Source organism: Rana temporaria, unplaced genomic scaffold, assembly GCF_905171775.1.
Source record: "Rana temporaria unplaced genomic scaffold, aRanTem1.1, whole genome shotgun sequence".
Classification (NCBI taxonomy): domain Eukaryota; kingdom Metazoa; phylum Chordata; class Amphibia; order Anura; family Ranidae; genus Rana; species Rana temporaria.
Genome location: NW_024404675.1, coordinates 25059 through 44630, shown reverse-complemented (window position 1 = coordinate 44630; position 19572 = coordinate 25059). Strand labels below are relative to the sequence as shown.

At 31.2% G+C, this 19572-nt stretch overlaps 1 protein-coding gene across 1 annotated transcript in view; it reads left to right on the top strand.

Annotated features, from left to right (window-relative positions):
• Nucleotides 1–369: 369 nt before the first annotated feature.
• LOC120923006 (retinitis pigmentosa 1-like 1 protein) overlaps nt 370–19572 on the top strand; it is a gene marked incomplete at its 5' end in the record, with an annotated part of 44255 nt that continues 25052 nt past the window's right edge. The window contains 11 exons of the mRNA XM_040334866.1: nt 370–427; nt 2101–2136; nt 3813–3848; nt 5526–5561; nt 7237–7272; nt 8947–8982; nt 10658–10693; nt 12367–12402; nt 14079–14114; nt 15791–15826; nt 17501–17536. Of these exons, the coding sequence (XP_040190800.1) occupies nt 370–427; nt 2101–2136; nt 3813–3848; nt 5526–5561; nt 7237–7272; nt 8947–8982; nt 10658–10693; nt 12367–12402; nt 14079–14114; nt 15791–15826; nt 17501–17536 (418 nt within the window). The remainder of the gene's footprint in view (nt 428–2100; nt 2137–3812; nt 3849–5525; nt 5562–7236; nt 7273–8946; nt 8983–10657; nt 10694–12366; nt 12403–14078; nt 14115–15790; nt 15827–17500; nt 17537–19572) is intronic.

Below are 19572 nucleotides of genomic sequence, written 5' to 3'. Positions count from 1 at the left end.
AGCATAAGAAAAATATACATGTTTGTAATAAGAGGTAAAATGTATGGATTTCAGAGAATACTAAAGGGAATTAGCACTATTGGTAACATTTATTTGCTAATTCCTTCTAACAACCCCTTCAATTGTTAAATTGTTTCTCTTGTTAAAAAAGCAATGTCTATTTTCGGTGTTTCCTCAGCTCCATTTAGTGACCAAAATGTGGTATTTTATTTCTGCCATAATAAAAGAAGCATTCATTGAGAAGAGAAAACAAACTTAAGAAAACGAGCAATTCCGAAACTCACACAGAATGAACATACAGATTGAGATGGTGTATGGCGTTGTGAATTTTTGTTAATAAATCAACTCTTTTATGTCATTTAATAGTAGAATTTTTCTTTCTTTTCAATAGGACAACAGGAAACAACAAAAGCCCCATCTGTAGAAGGTATTTATGTGCAAAAAAAGTGTATTTTGGCATTGGACAAGGACAATTAAACTTTCATCAATCTTCTACATGGCCAGGGTCCAATATAACTAAGCAGGGAACAAACTATTTGTTGGAATTTAATACTTTTAGCATTCAAAAGTAAATTAAATGTGCAGTGATGTCATCAACTAGAGCCTATTTGAATATCTTTCAAATGGCACATGTTTAGGATATATTAACCGTACCTAAAGGTAAGACTTACTATAAGCCTACCTGTAGGTAGAAACTTTAAATTTAAGTTTACTACCACTTTAACATAATTCAGATTTTAAAATTAAAACTCATGTTGGGACTGCACAATCCAGCACATCATCTCTTATGCTATATCAAACTTCAAAAAATACAACATTGTTGATGGGACTTTGAAGGTGCTGCTATCGTTTTCTAACACAAACAAGTATATAAAATCTTTGAACTTTGTATTTTAGTTACGTAAAACTGATCTTTTGAGCCTTTTAAAAATCTTATTTGTAAGCCTCCACAAATAATTGGAGGCTTAGAAGTAAAGGCTTGCCAAAATAAGTGTCTCCTTGGAAGATGTCCTTTTTATTCCTGTTCTAGTTATAACTATAAATATGAGCTCATGCCTTACTTTCAATCCAGGGGCAATGGCCACTAGAAAAAATAGAAAAGATAATCGCCATAGTGGTGACGTAGACAATAATATAAACCTGAAAGAGGTTGTAATCCTTTCTAACTCTGAGAAAAATTAAAAAAGAAACATGGTAATAGATGGAGCTAACTTATGTTAAAATATATTGAGTATTAATAATATACTATAGATAGATAAATCTATAGGCTATCTTCTGTAATTGTTGTGTATTGTATCTACTTTGACTTACTGCATTGAGTTGCCATTTTAAATGAAGTGCTCTGCAATGTACTAGTACATGTAAAGGGAATTAATTTTTATTGGAGACATGTGCACATAACCACAATGCAAAAGCTTGATTCATCTCTAAAACACATTCAGACATAGGGAAAATAGAGCCAATATAATTTTTTATTTCTTCACAAAAGTTTTTCAAAAAATTTCCCACAAAAACAATCTTTAGAAAATCATAACATGGTTCCCTTGTCAAAAAACAGGATTTTTTGTTCTGTATTTTCAGGCTTTATTCTTATTCTTCTAAAAAAAGTTTTTATTTTTTAAACATTATGGGACTAAAACAAATATTATCTATGTGTTTTCTCTTCTGAATGAATAGTCTTTTAATACAGACACTTTATTCAGCTGAGGAGCATAAGAAAAATATACATGTTTGTAATAAGAGGTAAAATGTATGGATTTCAGAGAATACTAAAGGGAATTAGCACTATTGGTAACATTTATTTGCTAATTCCTTCTAACAACCCCTTCAATTGTTAAATTGTTTCTCTTGTTAAAAAAGCAATGTCTATTTTCGGTGTTTCCTCAGCTCCATTTAGTGACCAAAATGTGGTATTTTATTTCTGCCATAATAAAAGAAGCATTCATTGAGAAGAGAAAACAAACTTAAGAAAACGAGCAATTCCGAAACTCACACAGAATGAACATACAGATTGAGATGGTGTATGGCGTTGTGAATTTTTGTTAATAAATCAACTCTTTTATGTCATTTAATAGTAGAATTTTTCTTTCTTTTCAATAGGACAACAGGAAACAACAAAAGCCCCATCTGTAGAAGGTATTTATGTGCAAAAAAAGTGTATTTTGGCATTGGACAAGGACAATTATACTTTCATCAATCTTCTACATGGCCAGGGTCCAATATAACTAAGCAGGGAACAAACTATTTGTTGGAATTTAATACTTTTAGCATTCAAAAGTAAATTAAATGTGCAGTGATGTCATCAACTAGAGCCTATTTGAATATCTTTCAAATGGCACATGTTTAGGATATATTAACCGTACCTAAAGGTAAGACTTACTATAAGCCTACCTGTAGGTAGAAACTTTAAATTTAAGTTTACTACCACTTTAACATAATTCAGATTTTAAAATTAAAACTCATGTTGGGACTGCACAATCCAGCACATCATCTCTTATGCTATATCAAACTGCAAAAAATACAACATTGTTGATGGGACTTTGAAGGTGCTGCTATCGTTTTCTAACACAAACAAGTATATAAAATCTTTGAACTTTGTATTTTAGTTACGTAAAACTGATCTTTTGAGCCTTTCAAAAACCGTATTTGTAAGCCTCCACAAATAATTGGAGGCTTACAAGTAAAGGCTTGCCAAAAATAAGTGTCTCCTTGGAAGATGTCCTATTTATTCCTGTTCTAGTTATAACTATATATATGAGCTCATGCCTTACTTTCAATCCAGGGGCAATGGCCACTAGAAAAAATAGAAAAGATAATCGCCATAGTGGTGACGTAGACAATAATATAAACCTGAAAGAGGTTGTAATCCTTTCTAACTCTGAGAAAAATGAAAAAAGGAACATGGTAATAGATGGAGCTAACTTATGTTAAAATATATTGAGTATTAATAATATACTATAGATAGATAAATCTATAGGCTATCTTCTGTAATTGTTGTGTATTGTATCTACTTTGACTTACTGCATTGAGTTGCCATTTTAAATGAAGAGCTCTGCAATGTACTAGTACATGTAAAGGGCATTAATTTGCATTGGAGACATGTGCACATAACCACAATGCAAAAGCTTGATTCATCTCTAAAACACATTCAGACATAGGGAAAATAGAGCCAATATAATTTTTTATTTCTTCACAAAAGTTTTTCAAAAAATTTCCCACAAAATCAATCTTTAGAAAATCTTAACATGGTTCCCTTGTCAAAAAACAGGATTTTTTTGTTCTGTATTTTCAGGCTTTATTCTTATTCTTCTAAAAAAAAGTTTTTATTTTTTAAACATTATGGGACTAAAACAAATATTATCTATGTGTTTTCTCTTCTGAATGAATAGTCTTTTAATACAGACACTTTATTCAGCTGAGGAGCATAAGAAAAATATACATGTTTGTAATAAGAGGTAAAATGTATGGATTTCAGAGAATACTAAAGGGAATTAGCACTATTGGTAACATTTATTTGCTAATTCCTTCTAACAACCCCTTCAATTGTTAAATTGTTTCTCTTGTTAAAAAAGCAATGTCTATTTTCGGTGTTTCCTCAGCTCCATTTAGTGACCAAAATGTGGTATTTTATTTCTGCCATAATAAAAGAAGCATTCATTGAGAAGAGAAAACAAACTTAAGAAAACGAGCAATTCCGAAACTCACACAGAATGAACATACAGATTGAGATGGTGTATGGCGTTGTGAATTTTTGTTAATAAATCAACTCTTTTATGTCATTTAATAGTAGAATTTTTCTTTCTTTTCAATAGGACAACAGGAAACAACAAAAGCCCCATCTGTAGAAGGTATTTATGTGCAAAAAAAAGTGTATTTTGGCATTGGACAAGGACAATTAAACTTTCATCAATCTTCTACATGGCCAGGGTCCAATATAACTAAGCAGGGAACAAACTATTTGTTGAAATTTAATACTTTTAGCATTCAAAAGTAAATTAAATGTGCAGTGATGTCATCAACTAGAGCCTATTTGAATATCTTTCAAATGGCACATGTTTAGGATATATTAACCGTACCTAAAGGTAAGACTTACTATAAGCCTACCTGTAGGTAGAAACTTTAAATTTAAGTTTACTACCACTTTAACATAATTCAGATTTTAAAATTAAAACTCATGTTGGGACTGCACAATCCAGCACATCATCTCTTATGCTATATCAAACTGCAAAAAATACAACATTGTTGATGGGACTTTGAAGGTGCTGCTATCGTTTTCTAACACAAACAAGTATATAAAATCTTTGAACTTTGTATTTTAGTTACGTAAAACTGATCTTTTGAGCCTTTCAAAAACCTTATTTGTAAGCCTCCACAAATAATTGGAGGCTTACAAGTAAAGGCTTGCCAAAAATAAGTGTCTCCTTGGAAGATGTCCTATTTATTCCTGTTCTAGTTATAACTATATATATGAGCTCATGCCTTACTTTCAATCCAGGGGCAATGGCCACTAGAAAAAATAGAAAAGATAATCGCCATAGTGGTGACGTAGACAATAATATAAACCTGAAAGAGGTTGTAATCCTTTCTAACTCTGAGAAAAATGAAAAAAGAAAAATGGTAATAGATGGAGCTAACTTATGTTAAAATATATTGAGTATTAATAATATACTATAGATAGATAAATCTATAGGCTATCTTCTGTAATTGTTGTGTATTGTATCTACTTTGACTTACTGCATTGAGTTGCCATTTTAAATGAAGAGCTCTGCAATGTACTAGTACATGTAAAGGGCATTAATTTGCATTGGAGACATGTGCACATAACCACAATGCAAAAGCTTGATTCATCTCTAAAACACATTCAGACATAGGGAAAATAGAGCCAATATAATTTTTTATTTCTTCACAAAAGTTTTTCAAAAAATTTCCCACAAAATCAATCTTTAGAAAATCTTAACATGGTTCCCTTGTCAAAAAACAGGATTTTTTTGTTCTGTATTTTCAGGCTTTATTCTTATTCTTCTAAAAAAAAGTTTTTATTTTTTAAACATTATGGGACTAAAACAAATATTATCTATGTGTTTTCTCTTCTGAATGAATAGTCTTTTAATACAGACACTTTATTCAGCTGAGGAGCATAAGAAAAATATACATGTTTGTAATAAGAGGTAAAATGTATGGATTTCAGAGAATACTAAAGGGAATTAGCACTATTGGTAACATTTATTCGCTAATTCCTTCTAACAACCCCTTCAATTGTTAAATTGTTTCTCTTGTTAAAAAAGCAATGTCTATTTTCGGTGTTTCCTCAGCTCCATTTAGTGACCAAAATGTGGTATTTTATTTCTGCCATAATAAAAGAAGCATTCATTGAGAAGAGAAAACAAACTTAAGAAAACGAGCAATTCCGAAACTCACACAGAATGAACATACAGATTGAGATGGTGTATGGCGTTGTGAATTTTTGTTAATAAATCAACTCTTTTATGTCATTTAATAGTAGAATTTTTCTTTCTTTTCAATAGGACAACAGGAAACAACAAAAGCCCCATCTGTAGAAGGTATTTATGTGCAAAAAAAGTGTATTTTGGCATTGGACAAGGACAATTAAACTTTCATCAATCTTCTACATGGCCAGGGTCCAATATAACTAAGCAGGGAACAAACTATTTGTTGGAATTTAATACTTTTAGCATTCAAAAGTAAATTAAATGTGCAGTGATGTCATCAACTAGAGCCTATTTGAATATCTTTCAAATGGCACATGTTTAGGATATATTAACCGTACCTAAAGGTAAGACTTACTATAAGCCTACCTGTAGGTAGAAACTTAAAATTTAAGTTTACTACCACTTTAACATAATTCAGATTTTAAAATTAAAACTCATGTTGGGACTGCACAATCCAGCACATCATCTCTTATGCTATATCAAACTGCAAAAAATACAACATTGTTGATGGGACTTTGAAGGTGCTGCTATCGTTTTCTAACACAAACAAGTATATAAAATCTTTGAACTTTGTATTTTAGTTACGTAAAACTGATCTTTTGAGCCTTTCAAAAACCTTATTTGTAAGCCTCCACAAATAATTGGAGGCTTATAAGTAAAGGCTTGCCAAAAATAAGTGTCTCCTTGGAAGATGTCCTATTTATTCCTGTTCTAGTTATAACTATAAATATGAGCTCATGCCTTACTTTCAATCCAGGGGCAATGGCCACTAGAAAAAATAGAAAAGATAATCGCCATAGTGGTGACGTAGACAATAATATAAACCTGAAAGAGGTTGTAATCCTTTCTAACTCTGAGAAAAATTAAAAAAGAAACATGGTAATAGATGGAGCTAACTTATGTTAAAATATATTGAGTATTAATAATATACTATAGATTGATAAATCTATAGGCTATCTTCTGTAATTGTTGTGTATTGTATCTACTTTGACTTACTGCATTGAGTTGCCATTTTAAATGAAGAGCTCTGCAATGTACTAGTACATGTAAAGGGCATTAATTTGCATTGGAGACATGTGCACATAACCACAATGCAAAAGTTTGATTCATCTCTAAAACACATTCAGACATAGGGAAAATAGAGCCAATATAATTTTTTATTTCTTCACAAAAGTTTTTCCAAAAATTTCCCACAAAAACAATCTTTAGAAAATCTTAACATGGTTCCCTTGTCAAAAAACAGGATTTTTTGTTCTGTATTTTCAGGCTTTATTCTTATTCTTTTAAAAAAAAGTTTTTATTTTTTAAACATTATGGGACTAAAACAAATATTATCTATGTGTTTTCTCTTCTGAATGAATAGTCTTTTAATACAGACACTTTATTCAGCTGAGGAGCATAAGAAAAATATACATGTTTGTAATAAGAGGTAAAATGTATGGATTTCAGAGAATACTAAAGGGAATTAGCACTATTGGTAACATTTATTTGCTAATTCCTTCTAACAACCCCTTCAATTGTTAAATTGTTTCTCTTGTTAAAAAAGCAATGTCTATTTTCGGTGTTTCCTCAGCTCCATTTAGTGACCAAAATGTGGTATTTTATTTCTGCCATAATAAAAGAAGCATTCATTGAGAAGAGAAACCAAACTTAAGAAAACGAGCAATTCCGAAACTCACACAGAATGAACATACAGACTGAGATGGTGTATGGCGTTGTGAATTTTTGTTAATAAATCAACTCTTTTATGTCATTTAATAGTAGAATTTCTTTTTCTTTTCAATAGGACAACAGGAAACAACAAAAGCCCCATCTGTAGAAGGTATTTATGTGCAAAAAAAAGTGTATTTTGGCATTGGACAAGGACAATTAAACTTTCATCAATCTTCTACATGGCCAGGGTCCAATATAACTAAGCAGGGAACAAACTATTTGTTGGAATTTAATACTTTTAGCATTCAAAAGTAAATTAAATGTGCAGTGATGTCATCAACTAGAGCCTATTTGAATATCTTTCAAATGGCACATGTTTAGGATATATTAACCGTACCTAAAGGTAAGACTTACTATAAGCCTACGTGTAGGTAGAAACTTTAAATTTAAGTTTACTACCACTTTAACATAATTCAGATTTTAAAATTAAAACTCATGTTGGGACTGCACAATCCAGCACATCATCTCTTATGCTATATCAAACTTCAAAAAATACAACATTGTTGATGGGACTTTGAAGGTGCTGCTATCGTTTTCTAACACAAACAAGTATATAAAATCTTTGAACTTTGTATTTTAGTTACGTAAAACTGATCTTTTGAGCCTTTCAAAAATCTTATTTGTAAGCCTCCACAAATAATTGGAGGCTTACAAGTAAAGGCTTGCCAAAATAAGTGTCTCCTTGGAAGATGTCCTTTTTATTCCTGTTCTAGTTATAACTATAAATATGAGCTCATGCCTTACTTTCAATCCAGGGGCAATGGCCACTAGAAAAAATAGAAAAGATAATCGCCATAGTGGTGACGTAGACAATAATATAAACCTGAAAGAGGTTGTAATCCTTTCTAACTCTGAGAAAAATTAAAAAAGAAAAATGGTAATAGATGGAGCTAACTTATGTTAAAATATATTGAGTATTAATAATATACTATAGATAGATAAATCTATAGGATATCTTCTGTAATTGTTGTGTATTGTATCTACTTTGACTTACTGCATTGAGTTGCCATTTTAAATGAAGTGCTCTGCAATGTACTAGTACATGTAAAGGGAATTAATTTTCATTGGAGACATGTGCACATAACCACAATGCAAAAGCTTGATTCATCTCTAAAACACATTCAGACATAGGGAAAATAGAGCCAATATAATTTTTTATTTCTTCACAAAAGTTTTTCAAAAAATTTCCCACAAAAACAATCTTTAGAAAATCATAACATGGTTCCCTTGTCAAAAAACAGGATTTTTTGTTCTGTATTTTCAGGCTTTATTCTTATTCTTCTAAAAAAAGTTTTTATTTTTTAAACATTATGGGACTAAAACAAATATTATCTATGTGTTTTCTCTTCTGAATGAATAGTCTTTTAATACAGACACTTTATTCAGCTGAGGAGCATAAGAAAAATATACATGTTTGTAATAAGAGGTAAAATGTATGGATTTCAGAGAATACTAAAGGGAATTAGCACTATTGGTAACATTTATTTGCTAATTCCTTCTAACAACCCCTTCAATTGTTAAATTGTTTCTCTTGTTAAAAAAGCAATGTCTATTTTCGGTGTTTCCTCAGCTCCATTTAGTGACCAAAATGTGGTATTTTATTTCTGCCATAATAAAAGAAGCATTCATTGAGAAGAGAAAACAAACTTAAGAAAACGAGCAATTCCGAAACTCACACAGAATGAACATACAGATTGAGATGGTGTATGGCGTTGTGAATTTTTGTTAATAAATCAACTCTTTTATGTCATTTAATAGTAGAATTTTTCTTTCTTTTCAATAGGAGTAAAGGAAACAACAAAAGCCCCATCTGTAGAAGGTATTTATGTGCAAAAAAAAGTGTATTTTGGCATTGGACAAGGACAATTAAACTTTCATCAATCTTCTACATGGCCAGGGTCCAATATAACTAAGCAGGGAACAAACTATTTGTTGAAATTTAATACTTTTAGCATTCAAAAGTAAATTAAATGTGCAGTGATGTCATCAACTAGAGCCTATTTGAATATCTTTCAAATGGCACATGTTTAGGATATATTAACCGTACCTAAATTTAAGACTTACTATAAGCCTACCTGTAGGTAGAAACTTTAAATTTAAGTTTACTACCACTTTAACATAATTCAGATTTTAAAATTAAAACTCATGTTGGGACTGCACAATCCAGCACATCATCTCTTATGCTATATCAAACTGCAAAAAATACAACATTGTTGATGGGACTTTGAAGGTGCTGCTATCGTTTTCTAACACAAACAAGTATATAAAATCTTTGAACTTTGTATTTTAGTTACGTAAAACTGATCTTTTGAGCCTTTCAAAAACCTTATTTGTAAGCCTCCACAAATAATTGGAGGCTTACAAGTAAAGGCTTGCCAAAAATAAGTGTCTCCTTGGAAGATGTCCTTTTTATTCCTGTTCTAGTTATAACTATAAATATGAGCTCATGCCTTAATTTCAATCCAGGGGCAATGGCCACTAGAAAAAATAGAAAAGATAATCGCCATAGTGGTGACGTAGACAATAATATAAACCTGAAAGAGGTTGTAATCCTTTCTAACTCTGAGAAAAATGAAAAAAGAAAAATGGTAATAGATGGAGCTAACTTATGTTAAAATATATTGAGTATTAATAATATACTATAGATAGATAAATCTATAGGCTATCTTCTGTAATTGTTGTGTATTGTATCTACTTTGACTTACTGCATTGAGGTGCCATTTTAAATGAAGAGCTCTGCAATGTACTAGTACATGTAAAGGGCATTAATTTGCATTGGAGACATGTGCACATAACCACAATGCAAAAGCTTGATTCATCTCTAAAACACATTCAGACATAGGGAAAATAGAGCCAATATAATTTTTTATTTCTTCACAAAAGTTTTTCAAAAAATTTCCCACAAAAACAATCTTTAGAAAATCATAACATGGTTCCCTTGTCAAAAAACAGGATTTTTTGTTCTGTATTTTCAGGCTTTATTCTTATTCTTCTAAAAAAAGTTTTTATTTTTTAAACATTATGGGACTAAAACAAATATTATCTATGTGTTTTCTCTTCTGAATGAATAGTCTTTTAATACAGACACTTTATTCAGCTGAGGAGCATAAGAAAAATATACATGTTTGTAATAAGAGGTAAAATGTATGGATTTCAGAGAATACTAAAGGGAATTAGCACTATTGGTAACATTTATTTGCTAATTCCTTCTAACAACCCCTTCAATTGTTAAATTGTTTCTCTTGTTAAAAAAGCAATGTCTATTTTCGGTGTTTCCTCAGCTCCATTTAGTGACCAAAATGTGGTATTTTATTTCTGCCATAATAAAAGAAGCATTCATTGAGAAGAGAAAACAAACTTAAGAAAACGAGCAATTCCGAAACTCACACAGAATGAACATACAGATTGAGATGGTGTATGGCGTTGTGAATTTTTGTTAATAAATCAACTCTTTTATGTCATTTAATAGTAGAATTTTTCTTTCTTTTCAATAGGACAACAGGAAACAACAAAAGCCCCATCTGTAGAAGGTATTTATGTGCAAAAAAAGTGTATTTTGGCATTGGACAAGGACAATTAAACTTTCATCAATCTTCTACATGGCCAGGGTCCAATATAACTAAGCAGGGAACAAACTATTTGTTGGAATTTAATACTTTTAGCATTCAAAAGTAAATTAAATGTGCAGTGATGTCATCAACTAGAGCCTATTTGAATATCTTTCAAATGGCACATGTTTAGGATATATTAACCGTACCTAAAGGTAAGACTTACTATAAGCCTACCTGTAGGTAGAAACTTTAAATTTAAGTTTACTACCACTTTAACATAATTCAGATTTTAAAATTAAAACTCATGTTGGGACTGCACAATCCAGCACATCATCTCTTATGCTATATCAAACTTCAAAAAATACAACATTGTTGATGGGACTTTGAAGGTGCTGCTATCGTTTTCTAACACAAACAAGTATATAAAATCTTTGAACTTTGTATTTTAGTTACGTAAAACTGATCTTTTGAGCCTTTTAAAAATCTTATTTGTAAGCCTCCACAAATAATTGGAGGCTTAGAAGTAAAGGCTTGCCAAAATAAGTGTCTCCTTGGAAGATGTCCTTTTTATTCCTGTTCTAGTTATAACTATAAATATGAGCTCATGCCTTACTTTCAATCCAGGGGCAATGGCCACTAGAAAAAATAGAAAAGATAATCGCCATAGTGGTGACGTAGACAATAATATAAACCTGAAAGAGGTTGTAATCCTTTCTAACTCTGAGAAAAATTAAAAAAGAAACATGGTAATAGATGGAGCTAACTTATGTTAAAATATATTGAGTATTAATAATATACTATAGATAGATAAATCTATAGGCTATCTTCTGTAATTGTTGTGTATTGTATCTACTTTGACTTACTGCATTGAGTTGCCATTTTAAATGAAGTGCTCTGCAATGTACTAGTACATGTAAAGGGAATTAATTTTTATTGGAGACATGTGCACATAACCACAATGCAAAAGCTTGATTCATCTCTAAAACACATTCAGACATAGGGAAAATAGAGCCAATATAATTTTTTATTTCTTCACAAAAGTTTTTCAAAAAATTTCCCACAAAAACAATCTTTAGAAAATCATAACATGGTTCCCTTGTCAAAAAACAGGATTTTTTGTTCTGTATTTTCAGGCTTTATTCTTATTCTTCTAAAAAAAGTTTTTATTTTTTAAACATTATGGGACTAAAACAAATATTATCTATGTGTTTTCTCTTCTGAATGAATAGTCTTTTAATACAGACACTTTATTCAGCTGAGGAGCATAAGAAAAATATACATGTTTGTAATAAGAGGTAAAATGTATGGATTTCAGAGAATACTAAAGGGAATTAGCACTATTGGTAACATTTATTTGCTAATTCCTTCTAACAACCCCTTCAATTGTTAAATTGTTTCTCTTGTTAAAAAAGCAATGTCTATTTTCGGTGTTTCCTCAGCTCCATTTAGTGACCAAAATGTGGTATTTTATTTCTGCCATAATAAAAGAAGCATTCATTGAGAAGAGAAAACAAACTTAAGAAAACGAGCAATTCCGAAACTCACACAGAATGAACATACAGATTGAGATGGTGTATGGCGTTGTGAATTTTTGTTAATAAATCAACTCTTTTATGTCATTTAATAGTAGAATTTTTCTTTCTTTTCAATAGGACAACAGGAAACAACAAAAGCCCCATCTGTAGAAGGTATTTATGTGCAAAAAAAGTGTATTTTGGCATTGGACAAGGACAATTATACTTTCATCAATCTTCTACATGGCCAGGGTCCAATATAACTAAGCAGGGAACAAACTATTTGTTGGAATTTAATACTTTTAGCATTCAAAAGTAAATTAAATGTGCAGTGATGTCATCAACTAGAGCCTATTTGAATATCTTTCAAATGGCACATGTTTAGGATATATTAACCGTACCTAAAGGTAAGACTTACTATAAGCCTACCTGTAGGTAGAAACTTTAAATTTAAGTTTACTACCACTTTAACATAATTCAGATTTTAAAATTAAAACTCATGTTGGGACTGCACAATCCAGCACATCATCTCTTATGCTATATCAAACTGCAAAAAATACAACATTGTTGATGGGACTTTGAAGGTGCTGCTATCGTTTTCTAACACAAACAAGTATATAAAATCTTTGAACTTTGTATTTTAGTTACGTAAAACTGATCTTTTGAGCCTTTCAAAAACCGTATTTGTAAGCCTCCACAAATAATTGGAGGCTTACAAGTAAAGGCTTGCCAAAAATAAGTGTCTCCTTGGAAGATGTCCTATTTATTCCTGTTCTAGTTATAACTATATATATGAGCTCATGCCTTACTTTCAATCCAGGGGCAATGGCCACTAGAAAAAATAGAAAAGATAATCGCCATAGTGGTGACGTAGACAATAATATAAACCTGAAAGAGGTTGTAATCCTTTCTAACTCTGAGAAAAATGAAAAAAGGAACATGGTAATAGATGGAGCTAACTTATGTTAAAATATATTGAGTATTAATAATATACTATAGATAGATAAATCTATAGGCTATCTTCTGTAATTGTTGTGTATTGTATCTACTTTGACTTACTGCATTGAGTTGCCATTTTAAATGAAGAGCTCTGCAATGTACTAGTACATGTAAAGGGCATTAATTTGCATTGGAGACATGTGCACATAACCACAATGCAAAAGCTTGATTCATCTCTAAAACACATTCAGACATAGGGAAAATAGAGCCAATATAATTTTTTATTTCTTCACAAAAGTTTTTCAAAAAATTTCCCACAAAATCAATCTTTAGAAAATCTTAACATGGTTCCCTTGTCAAAAAACAGGATTTTTTTGTTCTGTATTTTCAGGCTTTATTCTTATTCTTCTAAAAAAAAGTTTTTATTTTTTAAACATTATGGGACTAAAACAAATATTATCTATGTGTTTTCTCTTCTGAATGAATAGTCTTTTAATACAGACACTTTATTCAGCTGAGGAGCATAAGAAAAATATACATGTTTGTAATAAGAGGTAAAATGTATGGATTTCAGAGAATACTAAAGGGAATTAGCACTATTGGTAACATTTATTTGCTAATTCCTTCTAACAACCCCTTCAATTGTTAAATTGTTTCTCTTGTTAAAAAAGCAATGTCTATTTTCGGTGTTTCCTCAGCTCCATTTAGTGACCAAAATGTGGTATTTTATTTCTGCCATAATAAAAGAAGCATTCATTGAGAAGAGAAAACAAACTTAAGAAAACGAGCAATTCCGAAACTCACACAGAATGAACATACAGATTGAGATGGTGTATGGCGTTGTGAATTTTTGTTAATAAATCAACTCTTTTATGTCATTTAATAGTAGAATTTTTCTTTCTTTTCAATAGGACAACAGGAAACAACAAAAGCCCCATCTGTAGAAGGTATTTATGTGCAAAAAAAAGTGTATTTTGGCATTGGACAAGGACAATTAAACTTTCATCAATCTTCTACATGGCCAGGGTCCAATATAACTAAGCAGGGAACAAACTATTTGTTGAAATTTAATACTTTTAGCATTCAAAAGTAAATTAAATGTGCAGTGATGTCATCAACTAGAGCCTATTTGAATATCTTTCAAATGGCACATGTTTAGGATATATTAACCGTACCTAAAGGTAAGACTTACTATAAGCCTACCTGTAGGTAGAAACTTTAAATTTAAGTTTACTACCACTTTAACATAATTCAGATTTTAAAATTAAAACTCATGTTGGGACTGCACAATCCAGCACATCATCTCTTATGCTATATCAAACTGCAAAAAATACAACATTGTTGATGGGACTTTGAAGGTGCTGCTATCGTTTTCTAACACAAACAAGTATATAAAATCTTTGAACTTTGTATTTTAGTTACGTAAAACTGATCTTTTGAGCCTTTCAAAAACCTTATTTGTAAGCCTCCACAAATAATTGGAGGCTTACAAGTAAAGGCTTGCCAAAAATAAGTGTCTCCTTGGAAGATGTCCTATTTATTCCTGTTCTAGTTATAACTATATATATGAGCTCATGCCTTACTTTCAATCCAGGGGCAATGGCCACTAGAAAAAATAGAAAAGATAATCGCCATAGTGGTGACGTAGACAATAATATAAACCTGAAAGAGGTTGTAATCCTTTCTAACTCTGAGAAAAATGAAAAAAGAAAAATGGTAATAGATGGAGCTAACTTATGTTAAAATATATTGAGTATTAATAATATACTATAGATAGATAAATCTATAGGCTATCTTCTGTAATTGTTGTGTATTGTATCTACTTTGACTTACTGCATTGAGTTGCCATTTTATATGAAGAGCTCTGCAATGTACTAGTACATGTAAAGGGCATTAATTTGCATTGGAGACATGTGCACATAACCACAATGCAAAAGCTTGATTCATCTCTAAAACACATTCAGACATAGGGAAAATAGAGCCAATATAATTTTTTATTTCTTCACAAAAGTTTTTCAAAAAATTTCCCACAAAATCAATCTTTAGAAAATCTTAACATGGTTCCCTTGTCAAAAAACAGGATTTTTTGTTCTGTATTTTCAGGCTTTATTCTTATTCTTCTAAAAAAAAGTTTTTATTTTTTAAACATTATGGGACTAAAACAAATATTATCTATGTGTTTTCTCTTCTGAATGAATAGTCTTTTAATACAGACACTTTATTCAGCTGAGGAGCATAAGAAAAATATACATGTTTGTAATAAGAGGTAAAATGTATGGATTTCAGAGAATACTAAAGGGAATTAGCACTATTGGTAACATTTATTTGCTAATTCCTTCTAACAACCCCTTCAATTGTTAAATTGTTTCTCTTGTTAAAAAAGCAATGTCTATTTTCGGTGTTTCCTCAGCTCCATTTAGTGACCAAAATGTGGTATTTTATTTCTGCCATAATAAAAGAAGCATTCATTGAGAAGAGAAACCAAACTTAAGAAAACGAGCAATTCCGAAACTCACACAGAATGAACATACAGACTGAGATGGTGTATGGCGTTGTGAATTTTTGTTAATAAATCAACTCTTTTATGTCATTTAATAGTAGAATTTCTTTTTCTTTTCAATAGGACAACAGGAAACAACAAAAGCCCCATCTGTAGAAGGTATTTATGTGCAAAAAAAAGTGTATTTTGGCATTGGACAAGGACAATTAAACTTTCATCAATCTTCTACATGGCCAGGGTCCAATATAACTAAGCAGGGAACAAACTATTTGTTGGAATTTAATACTTTTAGCATTCAAAAGTAAATTAAATGTGCAGTGATGTCATCAACTAGAGCCTATTTGAATATCTTTCAAATGGCACATGTTTAGGATATATTAACCGTACCTAAAGGTAAGACTTACTATAAGCCTACGTGTAGGTAGAAACTTTAAATTTAAGTTTACTACCACTTTAACATAATTCAGATTTTAAAATTAAAACTCATGTTGGGACTGCACAATCCAGCACATCATCTCTTATGCTATATCAAACTTCAAAAAATACAACATTGTTGATGGGACTTTGAAGGTGCTGCTATCGTTTTCTAACACAAACAAGTATATAAAATCTTTGAACTTTGTATTTTAGTTACGTAAAACTGATCTTTTGAGCCTTTCAAAAATCTTATTTGTAAGCCTCCACAAATAATTGGAGGCTTACAAGTAAAGGCTTGCCAAAATAAGTGTCTCCTTGGAAGATGTCCTTTTTATTCCTGTTCTAGTTATAACTATAAATATGAGCTCATGCCTTACTTTCAATCCAGGGGCAATGGCCACTAGAAAAAATAGAAAAGATAATCGCCATAGTGGTGACGTAGACAATAATATAAACCTGAAAGAGGTTGTAATCCTTTCTAACTCTGAGAAAAATTAAAAAAGAAAAATGGTAATAGATGGAGCTAACTTATGTTAAAATATATTGAGTATTAATAATATACTATAGATAGATAAATCTATAGGATATCTTCTGTAATTGTTGTGTATTGTATCTACTTTGACTTACTGCATTGAGTTGCCATTTTAAATGAAGTGCTCTGCAATGTACTAGTACATGTAAAGGGAATTAATTTTCATTGGAGACATGTGCACATAACCACAATGCAAAAGCTTGATTCATCTCTAAAACACATTCAGACATAGGGAAAATAGAGCCAATATAATTTTTTATTTCTTCACAAAAGTTTTTCAAAAAATTTCCCACAAAAACAATCTTTAGAAAATCATAACATGGTTCCCTTGTCAAAAAACAGGATTTTTTGTTCTGTATTTTCAGGCTTTATTCTTATTCTTCTAAAAAAAGTTTTTATTTTTTAAACATTATGGGACTAAAACAAATATTATCTATGTGTTTTCTCTTCTGAATGAATAGTCTTTTAATACAGACACTTTATTCAGCTGAGGAGCATAAGAAAAATATACATGTTTGTAATAAGAGGTAAAATGTATGGATTTCAGAGAATACTAAAGGGAATTAGCACTATTGGTAACATTTATTTGCTAATTCCTTCTAACAACCCCTTCAATTGTTAAATTGTTTCTCTTGTTAAAAAAGCAATGTATATTTTCGGTGTTTCCTCAGCTCCATTTAGTGACCAAAATGTGGTATTTTATTTCTGCCATAATAAAAGAAGCATTCATTGAGAAGAGAAAACAAACTTAAGAAAACGAGCAATTCCGAAACTCACACAGAATGAACATACAGATTGAGATGGTGTATGGCGTTGTGAATTTTTGTTAATAAATCAACTCTTTTATGTCATTTAATAGTAGAATTTTTCTTTCTTTTCAATAGGACAACAGGAAACAACAAAAGCCCCATCTGTAGAAGGTATTTATGTGCAAAAAAAGTGTATTTTGGCATTGGACAAGGACAATTAAACTTTCATCAATCTTTTACATGGCCAGGGTCCAATATAACTAAGCAGGGAACAAACTATTTGTTGTAATTTAATACTTTTAGCATTCAAAAGTAAATTAAATGTGCAGTGATGTCATCAACTAGAGCCTATTTGAATATCTTTCAAATGGCACATGTTTAGGATATATTAACCGTACCTAAAGGTAAGACTTACTATAACAAGATATTATTTTGGGGAAAAAGGGTAAGGGAAAAATGCAAGTTGCGTCACTTGTTAAGTAGGTGTCATGAATTGAGTACACCTATAAGGGGTCATCCGTCGATGGGCGGTGCTGGTACTGTAACCGTATTGAGCATAAAAATAAATTAAAGAAATAGAGAAGTGGGGGGGTTGGGGATAGTCTAAGAGAAGACTGCAGAATATAGATAAGAGGGTTACTTTTAGTAGCAGAAATTGACCAATAAACTTGATTTAGAAATATATCAAAGTGTAATTTATTTAGCACAGATTGGTGCAATTAGACAAATAATCAGATAATAAATCTAATTAGTATTTAAAAGTTCCTGTACACATAAAACAAGACTTACAAGACTCACTGGACTACAAATAACGGCGCCCGTCTACGCGCGCTGAAGGTTCACACATCAGTAACATGCATCATGAATTGGTTGCAATTTTTGGATGCCCCGGTCGTGAATCATCGGGGCTATGGCTGGGATGGTTATATGTGGAGAACTTTAAATCTCACCACAAGTAAAATACTGTAGTATCTAATTGATGCTTTACCTGGTGGGTGAACCTGTAACTAAGGGGATGGGGGGAGGGGGGAGGTGTGGAGTATGTTGTGTGTTGTCAGAGCTCAAAATAATTTTAGAACGTTTTTTTCAAAAAGAAATGTGTATATACGTTAAATGTATATACAAACTCGGTGGAAGTCCATAGATAATGTAGATCCAAAATTTAGTGGGTTTGATAATAAGTAGCTATTGAAAATTCTGACTGTATTGGTATCGTGCTAAGAGGTAATAGCGATACTTTGTTGGTATAGTTAATTCAAATAGCGTCAATATTGATTAATCAATCAAAGAATTTCCATGGATGTTGCTAGAAGTTATCATTGGAATCAATTTGAAAATGAATTTCAGGTAATTTTATAGTATTTATAGTATGATTTTATGACAACAATGAATCATGCTACCGGCACCATAAGGGACTGCTGACAACAATCTGTATTGGAATTCCAGTATGAGTTGCTTGCTATGTATTCTTTCATTTGTTACCTTGACTTAAATACAGTTGCATCTTTGATCATCCGATCGAATATAGGTAAAATTACCGACCTGTATTTGTTGTGTGTTCGTCTTATTGGTAACGGCGTCTATGGCGATGTAGTAGCAAGTTTATCAGCTGTGTTCAGTTGGTCCGTGTGATCACTGTGGACTATAAGCCTACCTGTAGGTAGAAACTTTAAATTTAAGTTTACTACCACTTTAACATAATTCAGATTTTAAAATTAAAACTCATGTTGGGACTGCACAATCCAGCACATCATCTCTTATGCTATATCAAACTGCAAAAAATACAACATTGTTGATGGGACTTTGAAGGTGCTGCTATCGTTTTCTAACACAAACAAGTATATAAAATCTTTGAACTTTGTATTTTAGTTACGTAAAACTGATCTTTTGAGCCTTTCAAAAACCTTATTTGTAAGCCTCCACAAATAATTGGAGGCTTACAAGTAAAGGCTTGCCAAAAATAAGTGTCTCCTTGGAAGATGTCCTATTTATTCCTGTTCTAGTTATAACTATAAATATGAGCTCATGCCTTACTTTCAATCCAGGGGCAATGGCCACTAGAAAAAATAGAAAAGATAATCGCCATAGTGGTGACGTAGACAATAATATAAACCTGAAAGAGGTTGTAATCCTTTCTAACTCTGAGAAAAATTAAAAAAGAAACATGGTAATAGATGGAGCTAACTTATGTTAAAATATATTGAGTA